At 40.5% G+C, this 26,010-nt stretch overlaps 1 protein-coding gene across 1 annotated transcript in view; it reads right to left on the bottom strand.

The window, feature by feature from the left end:
• Window positions 1–24,932, bottom strand: part of bcar1 (BCAR1 scaffold protein, Cas family member) — a 51,666-nt gene extending 26,734 nt beyond the window's left edge. The window contains 2 exon segments of the mRNA XM_063910067.1: window positions 1,285–1,983; window positions 24,565–24,932. Coding sequence (XP_063766137.1) covers window positions 1,285–1,983; window positions 24,565–24,576 — 711 coding nt within the window. The 5' untranslated portion in view covers window positions 24,577–24,932.
• Between the last annotated feature and the right edge of the window lie 1,078 nt (window positions 24,933–26,010).

The following is a 26,010-nucleotide window of genomic DNA, read 5'->3' as shown; positions in this document are numbered from 1 at the left end:
GACATTATGTGTTTGCAAGCAAATACGGATTTTAAGAATAGCAGCAAGTCTTGTGACCCTATACCAGTGCATTACGGGACATAACAGGGAAAGCATTCAAACTTAAAAATGATCTGTTGATAAATCTGATTTACAGACACTCAGTCTTGTTTCTTTATCATTATCAGACCTCTCAACTCCTTCACCACTCTGACAACACTTCCTCCATAACCCCAGGCGCCAAATACTACACGTACACGTCTCCAACAAGTTCTGTCATGTCTGTATAATGATGTGAGGAGCATCTAAGTATCAAAAAGCCATTACTTTAACTCAGCTTGATAAAGCAATCTATAATATGTGTTCCTAAAAGGTCAGTACTATACTTCCTGTCAGCAGGTTAACCATCTTTCTACATCTCTGGAACACAAAGCCTTCTCACTGCATTACTACTACTGAACATCACCAATCAGACACAGTGTGACAGGTACAGGTCACACCTTTTTACATTGGATTTAAGTGATTTTTTACATTTTATCTGAATATTTCATTACAATTTCAGCAGTTGTTTTTTTCATAAATGTGTCTTTTAAGTGCCTTCAAGTTAATGCTGCATTGTATCACAACACTGGACGAGTAGAACACACCTCTTCTCCTTGGATTTGAGTGTTTTTATAAAGTTAAATAAATATTATTTTCACATTTTTGCAATACTTCTTTAACTGGAAATTGACTAGAATCCCTCCACTGAGACCCATAATAATAATGAAAGTTAACTGAGGGTTTACTGCACTAACCACACTTCTACGTAGTCTTTGATTCACTGACTTTCAATAACCAGCAAATATTTTGAAACTGACACACAGTACCAAGAGCAACCTTGAATTGTTGGTATGACAAGATATAGACACATGCACCAGAAATGACAATAACAGGATGTGTGTGTGTGTGTGTGTGTGTGTGTATGTGTGTGTGTGTGTGTGTGTGTGTGTGTGTGTGTGTGTGTGTGTGTGTGTGTGTGTGTGTGTGTGTGTGTGTGTGTGTGTGTGTGTGTGTGTGTGTGTGATACAAAAACATCCACAGCTAAGCCAGGAACAATTGAACTGAATGTTCTATCCGCGTCTGTTGCTTCAACATGTTTCTATTTTCAGCTGAATATCCCCTCTCCTTCATTCCTTTTCTTCCCTCTTCCTATCTGCTCCCTTTTTTGTCTCTCATGCTTGCATCCTCCCCTCCTTTTTCTTTCACTTTCTGTAAACTCAGAAAATAAAGTTTAGCCACAGAATCTATTCCTCTTTTCCTTACCTTGCCCAGTGGCTTGGTGCTGCTCTCCCAGTTCCTCTTCTCCATGGAGGGGGGCACCTGGTACACATCCTGCCCAGCTCCTGTCCCCCCAGCTTGGCCTGGCCCGGGGCCCAAAGAGGGGGGCACCTGGTAGATGTCCTGCCCAGGGCTGTGGTACTGTCTCTGGGCAAGAGAGGTTTTGCTCGGGGGTCCTGGAGGGAGTCCGCTCGGGCCAGAGGGGATCTGGTACACACTTTGAGGACTCGGTTTGGGGCCGTGGGAGGGGGGCATCATGTACACAGAGTCAAGGTTGGGCTGTGCGGGGCTGGGGGTGGAGTACGCCGGATGCATAGATGTGTACTGAGTCGAGGGGAGGGGCTTAATGGGATACCCAGAGGAGGACGTAGCTGACAACGTAGCAGGTGACGGTTTGGCGTAAGCGCTCAGAGGGGGGAGGGGTCTCTGGATGGAAGAGGGACAGGAAGAGGCTGGCTCCGGTGTGGAAGGCATGGCCTGCTGCTGCTTGCTGTCGTACATGCCGACCAGGATCTTGAGACGGTTGCCGGGGACGATGCCTTGGCGACCGTGAAGGGAGCAGAGCCACCAGCCGTCCAGACCCTGCGTGTCCCGCTCCAACACCGTCATGATGTCCCCCTTACGGAAGGACAGCTCGTCCGGAGACTCTGCCACATTGTCGTACAGTGCCTTGGCCAACACGTTCTGTGGAGGAAGGAAATATATTAGAATTATAATTAATACTCAAGAGTGTTTACCCTGTGCTGTTTCTGTTTTTTATTCAACTCATTTAAAGAGGCCCTATTGTGCTTTTTGGGGTTTTCCTTCGGTCGTGTGTTATATCATTTTTTGTGCACGTTAAGGGTCTGCAAAGGCTAAAATCCTACACACCCCCTGCCTGACACGCCTCCATTGGACTCATTTGTTTACTTCTGTTACATAATGACATCACTATGTAACACCAGTGCTTCTATTGGCTAGCAGTAACACATTGTATGTGATAGGCTAGGGGACGGGAAATCTCTTAGCGGTTGACCAATCACAATAGAGCCGGCTAGCTGACCAATCAGAGCAGACTGTTCTCTGGTTTCAGACAGAGGATGAAATGACAGGCAGTATGAGAAAAATAAAGAGCTTTTTGAACATTAAAGTATGGAGACATGACACAGTAGAGGAACAAAGTACAAATATGGACCTGAAAATGAGCTCCTCGTTAAGGAAAAACTGTAACAAAGTCGTGTTCAAGGGCTGAAATAATAATAGAATAAAAGAAAATGTAAAGAAAAATGTTGTGTTAATATATCCCTGTTATCACTTTTTTCATTAACCAAACACCATGAAAATCCATTTTTTATACTTGAAACAAAAATGTGTCTAATCTGCGAGTTAAGGTTAATAAATCAGTGTGACAGTCATCCACAGGGCCGGTGTGTTAGATGTTGTCACTGTGTGGAACAAAAAGAAAAGCAGACAAGACAACACGGCTCAGTGTGCTGTACAGCTGTCTATTCATGTTTCTAGTGTGTACTTAGATTGTTGTAGTGACATCAATCAGTGAGTTTTTATCTCTTGTGTTAGTCCATGTGCTGGTAGATCAGTCAGAACTTGAAACCAGAAAATGTACAGACAGTTATAACAATCAGTTATACAAGATTTCTTTGGAAAAGTTTGGAATTTGAAAAACAGTGTCTCCATTTTCCAATGTAAAATACCCTGCTACTTCCTCCTCACTTATAATGAACATCTTTTAAGTGCTTCATCACCATCAACTATTTTTTTTAATTAATCCACACACATTCAGTGTGCATACTTATTAGAGATACTTCTAATGAGTCCGTAGCTTGGAATGGGAAGCCGGCAGCTTTGATACATGTTCCTGTGGTGAGCCATGGGAGTGAGTGTCCTTATGGGAGATAAACTGAACAATCCTAGCCACAGCTGTGCATATAATGAGAATGGCAGCTCCAGCCATTTTCTAATTCATTTTCATGAATGACATGCTGCTACATGTGTTAGCATGCCGCCAAAGAAAGGGCAAAGTACAAGGACATTGAACTGCTATAACCATTTGATCAAGATAACAAACCAACCTAAAAGCAAAAGAAGTCAATATGTCTAATTAATGTGTGTTTTTTATTCAAAATCCATCTGATTTGTTGAGTCCCAACATTTAGTGAAGAAAGCGGATTATATTGCATTGCAAACATAATCATCATTCATTCACAGCAAACAGTACACTACACACCCATTCAAAGGTCAAAGAGTTTCACATTCCGCATGCTAATCTCAATGCTAATATTTCAGGGGCTAAGTAGATATTGATATCAGTAGATGTATTGTTGCTTTCTAAGGCTTTTAATTTAAAAGATAAGCCTAACCCTGATCTCCCTTTTTTGATACAGATTCTTTCTGGGTTTTTCCTTTTGAAAGACAAGCATCGTCTGGTGCTTTCTTCCAGTTTTAATTTTGAAAAACAAGACTCATGCTTATCTCCCTGTTAGGATATAACTAAAGCTTTCTGTAAGAAAACAGTAACTCTTTGGGCTTTTATTTTGAAAAACATGTCTTATCCTGAGTTTACCGTAACTCTAAGGTGCTTTTAATTTGAAAAACATGCGTCAAGGTCTCATAGAATTGTGGAGCATAAACTACACTGAAACACACACACTTCCACACCCACAAACACAGCGTGCAAACAGAAACACCCCCACTCAGGCTCTCTAAAACTCTCTGAAACTAAACCAATATTTGTCGTCCACGTCTGAACTCAGCTGCTCTCCTCCCTCTCTGTGTCTCACCCCAACCATCACAGACTAGTACAGCCTGTACTGGCCCAATGCCAGCTCTACACACACACATACACACACACACACACACACACACACACACACACACACACACACACACAGAAATGCCCATCTAAATGAGGCCATATAATTGGCTCCAAGATTTATAGTCAGCCTTTTCTTTCGCTGCACTGAAGGCCTGTTCAGGGCTTCACAGGGGGCTGGGAACGAGACAGAAAGAGACACTCGACTCTAATTTACTCACCTCATCAAGTTCATTTACCAGTTGTGTTAAGAGGCGTGGAGAATCCCCTCTTTAAAGGAACCAAGTAAATGCCAGACATTCTAAAATGATGTGGTATTCAGTAAGTTTGTCATTAAAATTATTTCCTAGATACTCGTCTTTTCTCTGTATTTGTTGTCATAAACTTTCCTGACCTGTAGTCAAAATGCATTGCCTCCTGTTCCACAGCTGCACAGCTTCACTGTGGACTTCACTTCACTCATCTTTAATCTCAGTGTGGAGCCAATCGTGGTCCAGAATAGAGTGGCGCAGGGATGACTTTTTTTTGTAGGCCGACCCGGCAGTAAGCTGCATGTGTTCCCTCGACAAAACAGCAATGCAATTTCTCCATAAGATTTTGGAATATTGTAAAAAATAAGATCTGTGATAAACAAACCTGTTTGATAAATGCACAATTTTTTCAGCCGGATAATCTCCACATGCCTACCCTACTTTTATAATTTCCAAATCATAAATCAGATCGCCAGAAGCAAAATGCTAATGTTACGCTATAAAGGAACTACAGACGAGTACACCAGGGTCGCACGACTTCAACGTCACGCCAACTTAAGATCCTTTCAACGATACAGATTGATTGTACAAGTTGAAGCGTTTGTTTTAGGAGTTTGCAACAAATTTAGCGAGAGTGTTTACGTGTTCGGCGTAATGAAGTCCTCGACAACTTCTGTAGTCCTATTCTGCCAGTTGTTAACAACCATTGTTTATCAGACACGTAAACTCTTCAAAAATCTCCAGTGATGTATTTAATGTGGTAGCAGTGTTGTGCATGAACGAGTTCAAAAGAACGCGTTCATTGAACACGCTCATTTTTTCGTGAACGTTGAACTGAACGCAACACATTTTTCAATAAAGAACTTGAACGTGAATTAGTTCACATTATGTGTCATGAACGGCAGACATCACTATAAATGAACGTTGGCATTTGTTTTCCATTGAAAACTGAGTGACATCTGTTTTCTCTTTTGAAACGCAACGAGAGAGAAAGTTCCTCCCTCCTGTAGGTGCCGCTTAAATCATGTATCAACGCAGAGATAGTTTTGGCACTGTATGCGCAATGCATTGCGGGCAACGTAGTGTCCGGCTGAGAATAGTTGAGTTGAATAGTTGAAACGTACTGGCTTCCGCACGACGTTACCCATGATGAATTGCAGCAGAGCGGCTTAGGCATAGCAACGCCGAGAGCGCGGAGGGCTGGAGGCTCGAGAGAGAGAGATAGAGAGATACAGAGACCAATGACGAGAGTGAGAGAAAGCGCTGCGATTTAAAAAAAACCAAAACAAGATGGCTAGTGGAAGTGATGGCACGGAGATGGACTCCGATTCTCCTCACGAACATTTAAAACAATTTTACACTCTTGCAAACCAAGACCCCGACGGCAAAACTCTTTCCTTCCTGTGTAAGATGTGTCCACCTGCGCAGCAAAAACAAGTTAGGACATCGACAACGTCCTTCTCGAATTTGAAACGGCACATTGAATTAAAACATCCATCCAGTGTGAATGCAATTCAAGAGTTTTGCTCATTTCATACACACACATAGGTATATATAATATCATATATATCAAATAATATATTCATATTTCATATTATATATTCTTTATTTAATTGAATGCTAGTAGATTTCATTGCACTAAGTATAGAACTGGTCTATCTTGTCTGTATTGCTACAAGTTTCAGCACCTGTTAAGAAACCCACAATAGCAGTGTTATGAGCAAATGTCTACAATGAACAGTTTCAAAGAACGTATAGTGATTTCTAGCTCGTAGTGTGAAAAAAAGTATTTATTTGAATATCTCACGAAAAAAGTGAAATGAACTGAACTTTGAACTAGTTCAGAATTAAAATTGTGAACTTTGAACGTGAACTGTTCACTTTGAGCATGTATGAACTGAACTTGAACTAGTTCAGAAAAGCTGTGAACTGGCACAACACTGTGTGGTAGAACAAAACGTGATCTGTCTCTTAAATTTGTGTCAACCATAGACCTTATTTCGAGCTATTTTCCAAAATCCTACGAAGAAGGAACCGGAAGTGGTAAAATGCTAACTCACTTCGGGGTTTTAGGACTTGTTCCTGCACCACTCTATAATAGACGTTTGAGATGAACAACATTTGCAATGTCACAGATTCTGGATGTGATTTGGAATTTCTCTTTGCATAACTGACAAACAGATTCATCCTAATGAAGCATATTGAAGCATCTCTAACTCGTTTCTGTGAGGTAGCACAGTCCATGCAACAATGAAGTGTCCTCCTTTCTGTTGGCAGGTTGATCTGAGATGTGCTTTGGCTGCGTTAGTGCATGTTGGATCTGAGATTAACTGTTGTGCTGAGCTGCATGTAAAGAGCGCTCTGTGATGAGTTTAACAAAGTATAGAGAATGCGAGTTAACAACATAATCCCCCAGGTGATTAACACTGATGTGTGACTGTGAGTCCCACCCCCTTGTGTTGTAACCGTGATTGGAAACTACTAATTTCAAACTTTGGTGCATTCAACAATCGCTTTGCTTTGGGAAGTTATCCAGAACATGTATAAGTTATAGCAGAGGCAGAAGTTTTGCAGTATAATACCCTGAACCAAGAGTTTTATGCTCGTCGAAAAAACAGCACATCCTTTGCAGAGAACATATACCCATGAGATTGCTGTCCAACACATTGCCTTATGATATTGTAGAAGGTATTTGTTCTCAAACCAAAAAAACTAAAAATCTAATTTCTATCGAGGCGCCAGGGAGCAAAATCTTACGCAGGGATAAAGTCCATGATCCAGGCTTTTTTTCTCCACTGTTTTTACTTCATTTTGTATGTTTTCTACCATGAAGAAAAACAAAGAACAATGGCTTTCTGCCTTCTATCTTGCCCTTTAAAAAAACTAGAAAAAAACCACCAATTAAAACCTTAAACCCATGCTAGCATAAAAGTTAGTCAAATTATCTAATTAATAGCCAATAAATATAAAAAATCATTAAATAGCTCCAACAGCTCAAAGGCAACCTTATTTCTACATTTGAGAGGGGGGGCACTGGATAAAAGACAAGCTAACAGCATGAGAGTCTTGTTAGATCTGACCTGCATCGGACTCCACTCTGCTGCAGTGTGTCAGGACACGGAAACATAACAGGTGGCTGTGGCTAAAGGTACCACACACACCAACACACACTTTAATCCAGTGTCAGAGACGGCCTTCTCTTTACTTACTCTTTCATTTCACTGTTGCTGGTTAATAGTGGTTACCCATCGTCTGCATGAAGCATAACCTATTTTTAATGGTACGTGTCTAAGTTGGATATATTTTTAGAAATATTCATCTTGAAAATGCAATTTCCTAATGTCAGAAAGACGGCCTTATCTCTTCCTCTGTGTTATTCTCTCTCTGGGTTTCTCCAGATGTCGTACGTGGGTACTGTTTGTGCACACACTCCACACACACTGCCAACCAGCTGGCTCTGTGCGAGTGCCTGTTCAACGCTACAGAAAAATATACACAGTTACTGAGGATCTCACACACACACACACACACACACACACACACACACACACACACACACACACACACACACACACACACACACACACACACACACACACACACACACACACAGAAATCCCCTATCAAAGTCCAGTCCAGAGGAACAGGAAGTGCACTGAGGATGATTCACACATGAGTCAGTGATTGGACCCCGAGGTCCTACACTCACCCTGAATAGCTTCTCATGCTCTCTCTATTTCCATCTCTTTGTCTTTCCCAGTCGAGTTCGTCCAATCAGAGATCAGCCCAACTTTTAGAATGAAGTTAGTGTCTCCCCAAATAAAGCTGCCATGCAAAGGGACGAGACTGAATCCTGTTGATTACACATGTTTTAAAAAGTGCACGGTATAAGTAATTTACAAAGTATTAAACTATTTGTTTGTATTGAACCCTGTTTCTACATAAGAAAATGGAGATGAAATTAAGTTATTAAGGATCATTTTTTTTATTTAAGTCATTTATTTCATGACCAGTGCCAGGTGTGGGTGCCAGCTGACAGTGCTACACTGAAGCTGTGTGAGCTTTACAGATCTCAATCACGGAGTTATATATTTTGAAAAGTCTCAAAGGCTAAAATTATCCAATGATTGGTTACTCTGACTACCTAGCTAATGGATGCTAATGTGTAGTTTGACTAGGCTAACTCGCAGAATTGATTGCAGATGTTTTTCCAAAAATGTATGGTTGCTGACTCCTCCTGCAGACACTTTTTATAGGTTTTTAAGACATTGTTATTAATGATTCAATCCAACTTTCCCTAATTGAGAAATTGCATCGACATGCATTGACATTTTTTTACTTAATTAGTGAATTTCTGGTCGGATGAAGTGTTCTCCCAGAAATATAGAAATATAAAATACAAAAAAATAAAATGATTTCAAAGGTCATAGGATCTCCACATATAAACACAATTTATATAGAAGTAAAACGCTACTGTGTCTAAACGAATTACAAAACGCTAGCATTACTTTTTTCCCACCACTAAGCTAAACGTGGCTAATGTCTGGTTTGATGATGTTTAGTCTCACTTAGTCACTTGTTAGCAACCACTGTTATTATGACACATGGAAGATAAAACTGAACATACAGCTCTGGAAAAAATAAAGAGACCACTGCAAAAGTTTCTTAAATCTTGATCTCTACATGTATGGCAGCCATTCCAGTGTGTGTTCAATTCCAACACAGAGAGATGTTTTCAGTAGTTTATAGAATACAATTTAAAAAAAAGAATAATAATTGAACTCAAAGACAAAACTATAAATAATAAAACAACAGAAAATGATAATGCTAAAGTGGTCTCTAATTTTTTCCGCGGCTGTATATATGGAAAACATACTTTCTAGATAAAACTGTATTGGCACCAACATTGAACAGATAAACAACACCCAGGAACAAAATGTCTACTTCTGCTTCTTTAGCAGTTGCCCTGCGGCAGAGCGGTCAGAGGTGACGTTAGGAATGATGGTTTGAGTAAAGGAGAGGTAGAAGGCAGAGGACAGAGAGTGCTCAGCTGTGCAGTACATGTCTACACTTGCTGCATATTTCTAGGTTTACTGACAAAATCCTCACCCGAATGACTGAACTTCATGAGCTACATGGAAACATTATAGTCTTCTGGCAAAAACAATTCATTTCCTATAGCAGTCCAACCACTACTACATACCAACAGATTCTCCATCAAACATGGCGGCTGTATGGCTGAGGGTAAATGGGCACCTACCAATCAGAGGTTCAGAAGCTTCATCTCCAGCCACTGTAGTCAAACTTGACAAAGTGTCCTTGGGCAATATACTGAACCCCAATGATTGGTAATGCATGGCATGTCTACGTTATTGAAGTCTATGTAAGTCACTTTGGAAAAAAGGGTTAGCTAAAATGCAATGTTTTTATTGTAAAACTGGATTCATGATCCAAGACATTTTAGTTTCTAAAATACCATATAGTGATGAGCTGAACACTGTTTGAGGTATAGAATTACATGACAAGGATACATTTCTGTTGGACTCTGAACCATAACCCTTTCTGTCCTGTTTTACATGAGCATCAGCACCAAATGACTGGTTGCTCTTACAGTAGGTTCCTAAAAAATAACTACTTGAGATTCATGCAGTTTTCTCTTTAGGCATCTATCTTACAATACTTGAAGACAATTGCCTATAAGACGTACCGCAAAGCTAGGGTCTTTGACTTTCTTTGGCTTAAGGATTAGATTGTGATTAGGTATACATTAGGATACACTAGATTCCTGAATCTAGGACCTGACCCGGTACAGCTAGAACTGTTCCAAAGGTCTCTTTAAGATTGGTCTTTTTTTAGGTTCTTTGTATTAAAGAAAGTTGGGTTTAGCTTGCTTTCAAAGGATCCATTTTATAACAGGTCCAATATTCTCACCAATGAAAACCTGGAGGACACAGTGATATTATCCATCGGCAAACAGCTGCAAGAAAGTTGATTTCTTCTACTTTAAACATGGCTCTGGAGACAAGCGCTTGACGGACCCATGTACCCGTGCTGAGGTTTCTGCCGCATTATAAAACGTACTGCATTCTGGCAGTAGACATTAATTAAGCTTTGAAAAGCCCAATCAGCTCAGCATAGCCATGGCCACCAAACATCCTTGTCTGCTATTCAGCGTGAGAAAGCCATCAAGTAGACACTTGTACGAGCACTCAACAGCGGCGGGCTGGGAGTGTGGAGAAATGAGAGCACAGTGGGAGCTAATCACATTAGCCAGACCTCTGGGGATAAGTCCCAGCAGAATGAGGCCCCAACAATGTCTCGTTACCACAACGACCGTCACCGAGACAACCGGCTGCGGCAGAGCGACGCCAGAACTTCAATGGCGTCGTGTCGTCAGGGAGATGATGGAGGATGAAAGAGGATGGACAAACATAGGCTTTAAAGGGCGTACACTCCTCCTCTCAGGAGTTTACTCAGAGAACTGAACATCTGATGGGAAAGGCTTCATTAATTACATTTTTGGTGCTTTGTTGCAAATATAATATACAGTGTGTTTAAATAAAAACATGTAACTTTAGATTTTTAAAAAGTGCATACTTTGATCAACTGATTAGGGCTTTACGATTTGGGAAAAACATTGCAATTGCGATATAATACATTGAAGGATATATATTTTTTAAAACCATTCACATTTCCATAAAAGCAATATGTTAAACGGATCTCGGTTTCATTTGTGAAGAATGTTTGTTGTTTTTAGGCTGGGCCTTCTCTACATCACCACAATTTAAAAAAAAGGATGATATTTTCACATATTTTGCCTTCCCAAATATAGTGCTTATTCCATATTGCTATTTAAATACAATTTTGATTAATTTTTCAGCCCTACAACTGATTTAGTTATTGAAATGTGACGCTTATAATGCAGCAGTTTTGGTTGCAACTAACAAGACACATGAACTTTATGTCCAAGAGAAATGTAACAAATATCTCTTATAATATTGTTAAGAACTGAAATGAGCTACCCCTAATCAAGCACACACACTTTCCATCGAGCTTCCTGCTATAACAACAGCTAATTTTAGAACATTGCTGTTGACCAGCCATTCATTTCAATATGTAATTATCCGTATAACTTGCTGACTGGAAAGAGTTACGTGATTCATACAAAGTTATTGTATACCTGAAGTGTAAGTGAAACACTTTTGGAAGATTTACAATACTGGAAATATTCCAACATGTATCACTTTGCACATTTACAAGACTGCTGTGTGGAAGATCATTGACATCATCTTTCACACAGACAACACATTTGAGAATGACCTTGGGCTCTAAGAAATAGCTATCATTTAAAGACTCAACAATGAACGAATGAATGAATCAATGAATGAAGGAAGTAATCGCAGTTGAATCGCTATTAATATTGCACTTTGTTTTGTTATTAAACTGAATGAGATGCATAAGCCATCTTTAGACTGATACTTTACACAGGATTTTACTATCAAGACTACAGAAATACAGTGTCTTGATTTTTTTTGTGTCAATTATTGATTTTTTTTAGAATATCTAGCAAATGCAACTGCTACAAAGTAGAGCCAAGAAAATGGAAGAAACAGCTAGAGGTGTCCAGTGAGGAGAAAGTAATGTGAACAGCTGGTGCAGCGGGCTCAGTAGACAGGTCACTCATCTGTGAGTGTGTGTGTGTGTGTGTGTGTGTGTGTGTGTGTGTGTGTGTGTGTGTGTGTGTGTGTGTGTGTGTGTGTGTGTGTGTGTGTGTGTGTCTGTGTGTGTGTGTGTGTGTGTGTGTGTGTGTGTGTGTGTGTGTGTGTGTGTGTGTGTGTGTGTGTGTGTGTGTGGCTTAATGTTCTTTTGTCTCTTGCCTCCTATTTGACCCCTGGGGACAAATACTAGCCTGCCACTAGAGGTTTTATGTGTTTTACTGTGTGTGTGCTTGTGTGTGTGTGTGTGTGTGTGTGTGTGTGTGTTTGTGTGTGTGCCCTTTCATCACAATGCACAAAGAAAAACAGTAAAAGGCCCTTTGTGGCACTCCCCCCTGTCTGTCTTTCTTTCCTTCACGTTGTCCCCCCTGCCATCTCTGCAGCACAGACAATTTATTTCTGCTGTTTCTGTTTCTTCTCTCTGATTGTTTTTATCGGCTCTGTCCATCATCTCCAGCTCTCCAGCAGTACGTCTAACAGCTCCCTGCAGCCTGCACTGATCTGGCTGAGCTATAGAGCTGGGCACAGCAAAGCGGGACTAGAAAAGGAGCACATTTTTTCAAACAGCCAACTAATTATAATGATTGTACAGATTCATTACAACACCTCTATGTTGGGCTGCTTACTCTGCTCCACCTCTGTGAGATGTTAGCCGTTGGAGGTTAGCATGTCAAGGGTCCTTAGAGAAAAAAGTAATGGGATTTTTCCATTGGACTTCATAACTTTGCGGAAAAAGGGTCTTCGACAAACACGTTTATGACACTTACATGTTTTGTCCAGAAAGGATAATCTCCACAAATAACACCACTTTTTTGCAATCGCCAGAAATAAAAAGCTAACGTTAGGCTATAATCAAGCTAAATCATGGTTGAATGTCTTCATGTCAAGCTAAAGGCGGCTAATGTTCGGTGTGAGGCGTTTAGTAGTCTCTCTTAAATACTTGTTAGCCACCTCAGCTTGATAGACACATAGAAGCTTCAGACGTTCACCTGTTGAACATTTATTGATGTGTCTTATGTCGTGAAACAAAACAAGAAATCTTCTAAGTTTGTGTAAACCACAGACCTTATTTATGGCATCTAGAGATAACCTTCTCAAAAAAACATTGAATTCGAGATCAGGGAAAACAGTAGTGGTAAAAAGCTAACTCATTGCTGGGTTCTAGGACTCATTCCTGCACCACTCGTTTCATCAGAAGGTAAACATATTCCTACAGTGCATGTACAGTCAGGAGCGGCTCCTCCAGAGTAACAAGGGACAAGGACAAGACAAACACATTCTGTCTCACCACACATATAGAAAACAGTCATTAGGAACCACGTGGTGTGCGAGAAATCCCACAGCTCACAGCCAACAGGACAAACCTGAGTGTGTGTGTGTGTGTGTGTGTGTGTGTGTGTGTGTGTGTGTGTGTGTGTGTGTGTGTGTGTGTGTGTGTGTGTGTGTGTGTGTGTGTGTGTGTGAGATTGTAATGGCGGTACCAAATGTGTTGTTGTTTTTCAGGATTAGACTTCACATGACAGAAGAGCATGTGCATGTGTTTCCAATGCAATCTACTTATATGTCCATGGGGTCAGTCCCAAACATGTTCAAACGCAGTTATTATTGTAAATAAATGTCAAGAAAATCAGTGAAACTAAAAATATTTCACTTATGCAAATCTATATTTTATTTAAAATAATTGTAACAGAAATCAACAAATAAATGTATTCTAAAGGTGTTAGTAATGTAGAAGTCACTGATCTGTTGCTTCAGATAGAAATTCATCAGCTAACTGCCTGCAACCAATCAGAATGCCTCCTTCATTTTCAGCCAATCACGTGAGCATTGGGGTATGATTTCATGCTTTTAAAGAAAAGTGTTTTACTGATGGTTTTTAAGAAAACCAATCTCAAATATTTTCAATTTCAAATTGTATTAAAGGAAAGGAAAGTGGCACATTCTCACATTGTAGAATCTGAAACCAGACACTGTTTGACATTTGTATTTGAGTTAAACACTGATCTGAATATCCAAATTGTTGACTGTTTAAATCTCATTATGAAATAGTTTCACATTTAGAATCAGAATTGGGTTTTTTGCCAATCAGGTTCACAAATAAGAGGAATTGTTTTTGGTGCATAGCGGTGCAAACCTAAACACAGTGTAAGGAAATAAGTTTTAAGAGAAGAATGGAAATATATAAAATAAAATAAAGAGAAATGTTTACATGGAATATAAATATACAATAAACTAAAGACTATTATGAATAAATGCAGTGTAGCTTTACAGTGTTTAAAATAAACTGCTTCCCTCGGCCTGACAGTAAAACATCGTTTTATGTACTGTATTAGTTTCAGCTGAAGCTATCTAATGTTTAAGGAAATATCCCAAATATCCCTTCTGCTTTTTATTCAAGGCGAATAATCCACATAATTTGAGCATCATTAATACAGCCCATATTCTTTCTGTAAAATGTTCCATCCCTGGGTATCAGAACCACCACTGAGGTATTCAGTGAGCACAGGCAATGTAAGTTACATAAATATTATGCAAATAAAATAAAAAGGTGAAACACCCGCAGGTAATGAAGTCATAATATTTTCTGGTAAGGTTTTCTGCTTTGTTTGGATTTGTTGAGTGATAAAGAAATATGAATATAAAGGTCCACTGATTACTGGAGTTTTATTTAGTACTTTGTGCACAAAGGTGTGTAGCATTGTAAAGCTGAGGTGTGTGTGTGTGTGTGTGTGTGTGTGTGTGTGTGGTGTGTGTGTGTGTGTGTGCGAGTGTGTGTGTTTATGTGTTTCTGCTTCGCTGCAATAGCTGAAGCAAGCCTGGGCCTGTGTCACACACACACACACACACACACACACACACACACACACACATACACACACACACACACACACACACACACACACAGTCCCACTCACTACAGCATTCCTGAGCCTCCACATACAAACACACAACTCTCCTATTACCCCACATTCCAGAGGTGTCACGCCACACACACACACACACACACACACACACACACACACACACACACACACACACACACACACACACACACACACACACACACACACACACACACACACACACACACACACACACACACGCACACATTTTCAGGATAAAGATGAGAAACAAAGAAATAAAGCAAAGCAGTCCTCTTTTCATTTCTTCCTTCTTTTGATTCTCTCTCCCAACCTCCACGTCTTTCTCCTTCAGTCACCCCCTCCCTCTTTTCCTGACCTGGCACGTCAGACTGTTCTTCAAAAACAGTTGTGTGCGAGGCTGATTTGTTAACCAGCAGAAAGATTCCTCCAGCTGCAGGACTCTGACGTTTACAGAGTGCATGGAGACGGAGCTGTGTATTACTCATCCATCACACAATCCAAGAATACTCGCTGACATGTGAGAGCAGCGATGTGCAAAACTATGTGTTATATTTGGTTTCAGTGAGGACCTGGAGTGTAAAATGAACTAAATTTAGATTGAATGTAAGCGTTCGGTGCTGTGAATTTCACATTTTGGAAACTATGCTAATAAGGACATGAAGCCTAAGAACTTAAACGGTACATGAACCTTAAAGGAGCAGTCTGCTGAAGTCAGTCTCACAGTGCTATCATGTATTCTGAAGTTCTAAGTTCTGAAGTTGTAATTTCTCAAAACTGACGATCCTACATTCACTTTGGTGTGGGGGGGGGGGGTAAGCTGGGTTTGATCCTTTCCTGTGAACAACAGTGTGCAGCAGAGACATCGTCTGTCATTATCCCTGTAATTCAAGAACAAAATGCCCCCCCAGCACGCCTACAAGTGTGACACTTCTGAACAGGTCTAACTGTCCTCCAACATATTAAGCCGTAACTACTAGTTCTGTTAAAATTAGTGAGCTGGATTATGGAAAAAAGAGTAGTGCAGGAAGGAGTCCTCACACCCGGGAAAAAGTTAACAATTTACCACTTTTACCTGAACATGTTTTAGGTTAAATGCCTGTACTAAGGTCTGAAGAGAGTTTTCTACGACACACAATTGTTAATAAATACCACTGGTGAATATCTGACGTTTCCATTTGTCATAAAAACAGCAGATAATATATTTCATTTATGTAATGCCTTTCAAGACACACAAAGACGCTTTACAAAAGTCACACTTAACAGTCGTAAGGATGATAGGGTGGATGATTGTCTGATATGGATAGGCAGGCGTTCCAGAGGGAGGGTGCAGCGGCAGAAATGTTCAACAGTGTTGGATGTAACGCGTTACAAGAGTAGCACAGCTAACAGCTGAGTTACAGTAATGTATTACTTTTTGCTGTAACGCAGTAATATAACACATTACTTCTGAAATGTGGGTAATATAATACCTGTTACAATTTTCAGTAACGCAGTTACAACACAATTTAACCCGAAATGATGTGGTGTTTAGTTTTTAAGAATTCACAAACATTGCGAGACATTCTGACACCAGAGAAATAACTGTGCAGGTAGAATACTCAGTAGCCTGTTTACTATTGGTTAAGAGGGCTGCAGAAACAGATTCCAATTTTGCTAGATAGAGAGTTAAAGGCTCACAGAAAATAAAAAATACAGAAGACACGAGTGTGGGCAAGCCAAAGCAACGGCAGTTTACTTTCTCTCAATCTGCTATGCTGCTAGAATTCAACTCAACCGAGGATCGTCGTTAACACCACAGCACACCACAGCTAACGCTGTTGCTCATATACAGCAGGTTACAGGGCCGTGCAGAGGCTCCACTAACATGTTATTAATAACACACAGAGACGTAATGTTACCGGTATCACATATTATTCAGCCCACTTAAACGGAGCATACGTTTAATATCAAGCATGAGTTTAATATCTTCTTAATTTTCAGCATGTACTGTCAGATAGAAAGACATTTGCTAAAGAGTTCATAAACCATGCTCTCGTGGCTTTGTGATTCTGACGGTGATTGATACTGGATTGACCATGAGCCTTCACTGCGCCTTTTATAAGTTGTTATAAGCCTTAAGGGCCGACACAGTAGTTTTCCTACACCACATCTCCCTTTATTGGAGGTATAATCAGCTGCAATAAACTGCATTTTAGCATTTAAAATGCTTAGCCATACTTTTGCAGTTATTTTGGTGAAAGTAACTCAAGAGTAACTCAAAAGTAATGCAAAAGTAGTGTAACGCATTAAAGTTTCGAGACTTTAATAATGTAATGAAACGTGTTACTTTAAAAAAGACAGTAATATGTAATAGAACAGAATCCAAACATTCTGGAACAAGAAAGTTGTCATAGCAGAAGAGTTCCAGAATGCGCTTGGCTTTAAACTCATCTTCGGTTAGGTGGCAGCCAGTCTTTTCATTGCATTCCAACTGAATAGCTGTACTGTACGTTAGCACATGCAAAGTACAATCACACTCTCAACATTTTATAGAGAGGACATTTCCAGAAATCCCGAGTGAACTATATCACTGAGGTAGGTCTTAGTGGATCTTATCTTCAAATATTCAGGATTTCCTGTTTTCATAAACAAAAATGTTGTTTTAACATTGTAGTTTGAGAAGTTTAATGTAACTTTTTTGAATATAATGCTTTAAACAGTGTTACCTTTCTGACCGTGCTTTATGTTATGTTATGTTATACAGATTGTTGAACCAAGTCAACCATGGACATCCGGTACAGCCCATACCAAAAAAAGGCTGGGACAATGGTAAGTCTCTTCTCTGCTTTATAGCTGAAAACTGCATACACATTCACAAAATCATATACATCCATGCTATTTTATGTCAAGGCCACAACGTGTTACATACAACTACAACTGTGAAATGATGTGCTCCCAAACTATTATCAATAAACAAATAAACTAACAAAAAGGAAATCTTTTCTAGGCAAATGACCATCAGCTGAACATCAGGGCTCACAGAAGAGATCAAACTGACAGGTAAGTGTAGCATTAGAGTCCAATAACTTCAAATTTAAGATCCCAAAGATGAGATCTGGATTGATTGTTGTAGTAATAGCTTTTAACAAAGTGTGCTAACTAATGTTTTGACATAAACATGTCTTTATCTGACTTTTAGCAGAAGCTGCAGCTTTCAAAAGCCAGCCACTATGGGTCACCAAAGCAGGGACTACTACTATGGACACTCTGATGCCAAGACGGTCCCCCTGCCTCCAGGGCCCCCACCTGCCCACACAATGATTGACTTGAAGAGGAGTGCTGGGACGAAGTACCCTAATGACATTACGATGTCTCCTGCTCCTGCCTACGCTGGGTCAAACATGTTTCAAAACAAAAAAGATATGACAGGCAGATGTTCTCCGATGGAGGTTGACCCACCTCTGAACAGTTCCACCTCGATGTCTAGAGATGTGTATATGCGTCCTGCTGCTGTGTTCAACACAAGCAACACAAATGCATTCAGACAACGTCAGCCCAGCAAGTGAAGTCTGGACATGCTCAGGCTGCACCGTCCATGGTCAACACCCCTGAGACGAAACGAGAATGTCCTGATTTTAGTGTGTTTGTTTTTGTGTTAGCAAATTAAAAATGAACAAAATGTTTTTTCTCGTATAAATCCGCTGTGTTAAAGTTGCCAGGTAAAATGTAAAGTCAGACATGGCACAGACGCATGCGCAAAGGGCAGTATGGGTCTAATGTCATCGAGTAGATTTTATCCAGTTTGCTTATGTTTCAATCGGCACTGTTAACATAAAAACAGAAGTCGCGAACAAGTGACTAAATGAGACTAGTAAACATCATCACCCCGACCATTAGTCACCTTTAGCTTAGCGATGGGGACTATCATGTTGTGTGTTTATAGCCTTCTGCCTATTCCATTGACCCTTCAAAAATGATAAAAGTGGTGTTAATATGTGGAGATTATCCTGCTGAACAAAACTTGTAGGTATCATGAATGTGTGTTGGCCACAGATGTTATTTTTCGCAATAATACAAAATCAATGGAATAACCCATTGTTTTTTGTCGAAGGTAACCTTACAATGCCAACTTCCAAGTCGGCCTAAAAATGCTCCATCGCTGCACCACTCTATATAGGATCCAAGGACTTAAGACCTTGAAGAAACTAGGGACTAAAGTAAGGATATCTTGTCATCGGCTAAGTCCTTAGTCTTTGTAGTGCAAAGACAGGAATATCAATAAGTGTTTGAGGTCCTTTTAGTGGCGTCACTAGTGCTTAAACCCTCTTTGGGTAGATTCTCTTTGTTTTTCCTCTGAAGGAAAAGTTCCTTAGAAAGACACCTTCCTTTCTTTAGTCCACTTTCAGGATGCAAACCTTTTCAAACATCCCTGTGTTGACTATCTTCTAATCACACTATAAATATGTCAAGTTATAAATAGACACACGTGTATTGGGTCTTTATTTGCACCTTTCGGTGCTACAACACAACCAGTCCAAACAGCCCCAGCTTCACGTGTCCTGCTAAGTGCTAGTTAAGGCTGCTGCAGCTTTAACAAGCGATGATCCCCGCTGAAGAATTCTTGCCTGCAGGCTGTGACTAACTGCACAAACAACAGCAGGGATTGTGTAGCCCCGAGCACAGGAGAGGCTCACAGAGGTAGGCTGGAGTGCTGCCTAACCTGTTGACAGACAACCCATACACACACACACACACACACAAACACACACACACACACACACACACACACACACACACAGATAGTGGTGTGGTTGAAAGCAGCGTCTCTTCGCACACAGCAGCAAGAAATGGAGGGAAGATGCAAAGGACCAGTAACTAAGTTAGAATTGATTCCTCTAAATTACCTTAAAAGTAATGTTAATGTGTGATTTTGCGGTGCTATTTGATCCGATTGAATTGTGTTTCTCTTCATTCAGTTAGCCTGATATGATCAAGTTAACCCATTCCTCTTAGAGAATGGTGAAGATTTAGAGTATAAAAGACTGTGATTGTTTCCTAACATCTTGAGAAATGAGTGTGCAACACACAGATCTGTATGTGTGTCCACACACACCTGTGTTTACAGGCTTTACTAACCTGCACTTACACAGGTAGCAAAGACGGCGGACGCACCCTGTGATCACTGAGGCTGTACGTCAGTGACACGGATTACAGTCTTTATTTCTCTGCTCAAAACACACTTATGATGGGAGCATTCATCTTTACACAGGAGTACAACGTTTAAAACCACCAAGATATGAAGCCGCATGAATCACATGAATATTTTGCATATATATCTCTACAGAAAAGCTAGTAAAAAACCAACCAGGTGTATGGGTTAAATTAGTTTCACAACCACAGAGGCGTAAATCTGCAGACTGGTGAACTGTGGCACTTTGATCACTCACATAAATCTGTTGAGAAAGCTCTAGCTGAGACTGCAGTGTTGACTCTATGATTCAGCAATGAGCAGCAGGGAAAAACATCCAGTGATTCATAGCTTGTTGTTTGTCTGTACTCCACTGTACTGTGAAAGCAAGGGCAACACATACAGGTATGAATACATATACGGGCATTCACATACTTCAGCAACAATGTTTTCCCTTGGTGTCTTCCACCACTTATACATTAAATACATGACCTTAACTATCATTGTGGAAGAGAATCCCTTCATTAAAATACCATAAAGTTAGGATTAAGGTGAATAAGTCATGACATAAGTCAATTTAAGAGGTGAATTTGATCGTTACAAGACTAAAGTATCGGAAGTACTGCGATCTTTTAGTCAAGTATGAGTAGTAATACTCAATTTAGAAAAATCCTCTGTTATAAGTAAAAGTCCCCATTTAAGCAAAAAAGTCCACTTGATAGCTTTAGTTTAAGTCACTCCCAACAGATCACAATAATTAATTAAAAAGGACCTTTGAGCATTAAAATATGTTGTTACACCTCAGGAAATGAGTTTGCTTTTTCAAAGACATTTATGATGTCCTGTCCCAGGTTGCTAACAACTGAGCCACTGCAGTGCTTTTAATGCACATCTAGACAAACCCATAGCTGGAAACATGAACTACATTATTCATGCTAATTAGAAGTACAACAAAATTTAACAATCTGGGCTATTAATGAATGAATAAAGTACATTTGATCCCGCCTGTTCATGTTCTGGGAGATGACTACGTATAGAAAGAATGTTGATAAGCATGGGAACATGTTCTCTAATGGGCCGTCCATGACCACATTGCTGTGAGTCAGGCCCGGACAGGACAAAGCCTTCTCTTTCAGGATTGGTTCAAATCTCAATGTGTCTCAAAGACACTGCAGCATTTATGTGAAATGCGTGTGGCATTTGACACAGCGAAGACTTGACTTGACGATACAGACATCATTTTCTCTAACATCATTGCTTTGGAGAGGTTATGGAAAACAGGGAATGTTGGGTGATTTCACCCATATCCTTCTTGTCAGATTGCAGATCGCTAACTGCCGTATGCTAGTTAATTCAAGAAAGAATGTCTAGAATAATGTGGATGAAATAGGAAATCCAGTTTGTGCAAGTATACCTGGTACATTGGCTGTGGCCCAAGGTTGAAATGGGTGTCTACCTATGAGAAGGTAAGTGCTCCGACCCCCATCCCCTTCATCCAACATGACAAAGTGTCCTTGGGCAAGATGCTTAACCCCACTCGTGAGTCACATACTAACACTTTGGCTCATACCGGGGCTAAGTGTCAGGTAAGGATCTTGGAGGAAACAGAGTTTCAGGTGTCTAAATTAGAAAATATAAAGCCAAACTTAGTCAGCTGTTCTGATTGGCTGATGCACTGCTCCACTCACTTACTATAGAGCCGTGTGTATGCTTTTACTCAGGTGTCAGTGGATCTGTATGTGTGTGGCTCGGTAGATGGGGGTCGGCCGTTAATCTCACACACACAGACACACACAGACAGACAGAATGGAATTCCTGCAGTTAGCCAGGCCCCTATGACTCAGTGAGGGAGTCAGGAGAAATACATGGGGAGTGCTAACGTGGTCTTACAATACTGATAGTCATTCATTTCTTTACATTCATATTGCATTGCATAACAAGGACCTGCACGCGTAAATCTAAATAAAAACACGGGTAAAGAGACAGTATGGTACTATATGATGTTTGTGATGTGGGTGTAAGTGATCTAACCATGTTACATAAAGTACATTACAGTGAGCCACACTGTAGCTATGGGTTACAAGTTCCTTAATTACATACAGAGTACTGCCAAAAACACTGACTATAGTACTAAACATAGATTATTCGGCTGCTGAAAACAGTACCTAAAAAAAGCACTTCCTCCTGACTGTAAAATCTAAGAAAAACTACAGTGACCAGATCTTCCTGGGAATTCTGGGCTCTGGTTTCAGACGGAGGGTGAAAGGAGATGCTGCAGCACTGGCAGTATGAGAAAAACAAAGAGCTTTTTGAACATTAAAGCATGGACACATGTCCCAGTAGAGGAACTAAATACAATTATGAAAACCTGAAAATGAGGAGAATAGGACTCCTTTAAACCGAAAATCAAAGCAAGGTGTCAACGTATTATTTTGACTAGCTAGTATAACTTTTAACATTTTTGACAGTCACCCAATACCAGAAGTATATCTCTACCTCAGCATCAGAGAATTTCGTAAACATTGTCTGTGCATTGTGGGACAAAATGTCCATCGACATCACACTGAAGTGACTTGCGTTATCAACAACAACAACCGGCTACGTTAAGTCGTTAGAATACTGTTTGTCAAATATCACGCTTACTACGAGTTGGATTTGAGTCCATGATGTTGATGAGATTTTGATTAAATATGTAGCCCTAGTCCTGATGATACGTTCAGTCTACAAGTCCTTATTTGATAGTTATGGTAGAAGTCCTTTGAAGTACAATTGTTTCCCTCACCATAGTCCATTAACTGTGTATATGAAAATACTGTAGCTGTTAAGGTCCTGAAAAGAACAAACCTACTCAACGCAATGTAACACACCTTTTCTTTGCCAAAAACCAAAGTCAGTGATATTTTTTATCAGAGTCGATTTCAAAGGCTACAAATTAAACTACATTAATTACCAGCTTTATTGGGTTTACATTTAAGCCAATTATTTTCCTCTTCAATTCAAAGATAACACTTCATCTGAATAAAGAGTGAGAATAAGCCGACAGAACATGGCTGCGTTGTGCAGTCAATGGGAAAGCTCTGAAACAACACTGGAGTCTTATTTTATATTAATTACACACTAATTACTGGCGTGTAATTACTCGTTTCACACACAGTGCTCTGCTCCACAGTATTTCCCTGTCTGCCACATTCCTGACTGTGTAGTTACCCCAAACACACACACACACACACACACACACACACACACACACACACACACACACACACACACACACACACACACACACACTCAGTGGTATGACATGAGCAGTGAGCCAACACTGACGCAGGGGCTTTCAAACAATAGCAGGGAAGGACTTTTATTTTTTCTTTCGATCTTCACTCTAAGTACTTTTATCTCCCTCCTCACTCAACCGTTATGCTCTTCCTGCATTCCTCCAGTCTCATTCTGCTTCACTAAATCAAAGTCATATTCAATACTCGCACATATCATCTGGTCCTGCCCCTCTAACCCTTCTCTCCCTGCTCTTGTTTTACTGAAGCATGTTTCCCTCTTCCAGCCCAATGATTGCTCCGTCCTCTGGCCATAAAACCTTCATTTCTCCCCACTTTCCTCTGAGTCAGCAAAAAGACAGACCATGGCTCTCTCTCTCTCTCTCTCTTTCTCTCTCTCGTTTCTTTCTTTCTTTCTTTCGTTCTGCCATCAACCAGACGGCAGCCCCTGTGCTTTGTGTTCCCATTCTGATAGAAGGAACATTTAAAAGAAAACAAGTGTGTTGTGTCTTTAAGATTCAGAAAGGAAAGCTCTTAAGGGGATTAAGGGAATTGATTCGCAAACCTTTCCTAAATTCCTTCTATACAATCAAAATTTGTCCCACACACTCTCCTGAGAACTTATTTTGAATGTTTTATAACTATGTATGGTATAGGAATGTACATATCTTCAGTTTCCTTGCAACAGAATGTTTAACTTACTTCAACTATTTCAACAAAAAACAAGATGATAAGAGATAAGCACTAGAAACAGGATGATTGTTTGTCAACTTTTTTCTGCACATTCCTTACAGGACAGCAAAAGTCCTGAATGCGTCCTGACTCCAGACCCCATTACCACCAATAAACAAGCACACACACACAAACATGTACTCCCCGCTGAGAGCCAACAAAAGGTAGGAATCTGCCGATTTTTAAAAACTTGTTTCCCTATCCTCCCCCCTCTTCACATTTTCCTTTTCTTCATACTTCAGTCCCCCCCCCCCCCCCCCCCCCCCCCCTCCTACCTCAGTCCCTGCACAGCTGGGACATAGCAGGTCCTGCTAAAACACTCACACACACATACTGAGCCACAGGGGGATGAAGGACCAGACAAACACCCAATAAAAGGCACAGGACTTTTTGTTTTTTCTCCCAGTGACTCAGCTCCTGTCACACACACTCACCAGATAGTTCATTTTGTCCCTGCTGCAGTGAGGCGGCGGTGCTAACTCCGGGGCAGGGCTGTAGCTCAGCCCCTGTGAGACACTTTGCCAACTCGATCCTCAGCACAGAGTAGATCCCAAAAGATCCCAAAAAGTCCTCCAGGTCTCCTGCTCCGCCCTCCTTTCCTTTCCCTGAGTCCTCCCTCCTCTGTGTGTCTCCTTCTGCCTTGTTCAGTCTTGTTTTCAGTAGTGGAGCAGACCCCAACACATTCTGCTGCTCCGTGATCTCACACAGCAAGAATGAGACTGCTGCTTGGCCCATTTACTTGCACCCCGCTCGCCCCCTTCTCTCTCCCTTGATCTCCCTCTCTCTCTCGCCTGGAGGAAAACAGGGAGGAGTGTGTAACCCGACACGTCACTTCCTGCAGGATCCTGACATTCCCTCTATCCAGTCTGGCCATTGGCCCGAGGAGCTCTTCTCATGTAAATCAGCTCTGCCCTCCCACTGTCCCATCCCTTCTCCCCCCTTCTCTCTCTCTCCCTCTGGCTGTGAGGGACGGACAGTGCTGCCCATGAGCAAACGGCAACAGCTAACTGTCTCTACCCTCAAATGGCTGGTCTTCTGTAAAAACTGCCTTAAAAGGGTCGCTAACCCTAACCCTAACTAACTCAGGGCTGCTTCAGACAAAAACAGGTCCTATAGTTTCCTGTAGTTCCCCCACACAAACACACCGGGATACCCAGTGACTGACTTTCACATTAGTGATATTTACTTATTTATATTTTTAAAACGGTCCAAAAAGATGTATCTTGTACAGAATATTTAATATGACCTACACTATAGTTTATTCAATTCCATATTACTGTTTAATACCAATGAATAAGGTTCATACTTTATATATTTTCTTTACATCCGTCATATGTATACTTATAATATACTATACAGTACTCTGCACTACCACTGCCTGCACTTCTGTTTGGATGCTTATCGCATTTTGTTGTCTTCTTACTCTGTGCAATGACAAAAGAATTGAGTCTAATCCATTCTGGTCTGGCGTAAAATTCATAAGAAAGTTAAATGTGACAGTTATCCCACAGTATGTAGTTTACTTATTTTGGCATTTCACTTGCACCATTGTGTCTGGTCTGCCATTCTCTTCCACTATTTATATTTATGTCTTATGGTTTTTTGGATGGTGCATTGTTGGAGGAGTCTGGGACTTCATATTTTCATTGCCACAACTATGCTGTAGCTATTGTGCAAATGACAATAAAACCTTAGAATCTTTTAAATGTGACCAATGTTTATTTGGCACATTTCTTATTAATGCATACTTATTAACTGCTATTACAACTTCTTAAATCACAGTGCAAAAAATGTAGTCAACAGTCAAGCAAAGGAGGCTCTTAAGGGAGCGTGGATATTTTTGGGGAAATCACTACATTTTTAATCAGGTTTTTTCATGA

The sequence above is a fragment of the Eleginops maclovinus genome, chromosome 2, assembly GCF_036324505.1.
Source record: "Eleginops maclovinus isolate JMC-PN-2008 ecotype Puerto Natales chromosome 2, JC_Emac_rtc_rv5, whole genome shotgun sequence".
In the NCBI taxonomy this organism is placed as follows: domain Eukaryota; kingdom Metazoa; phylum Chordata; class Actinopteri; order Perciformes; family Eleginopidae; genus Eleginops; species Eleginops maclovinus.
Note: the sequence above shows the minus strand (reverse complement) of the source record. Positions and strands in the feature narration are given on the sequence as shown.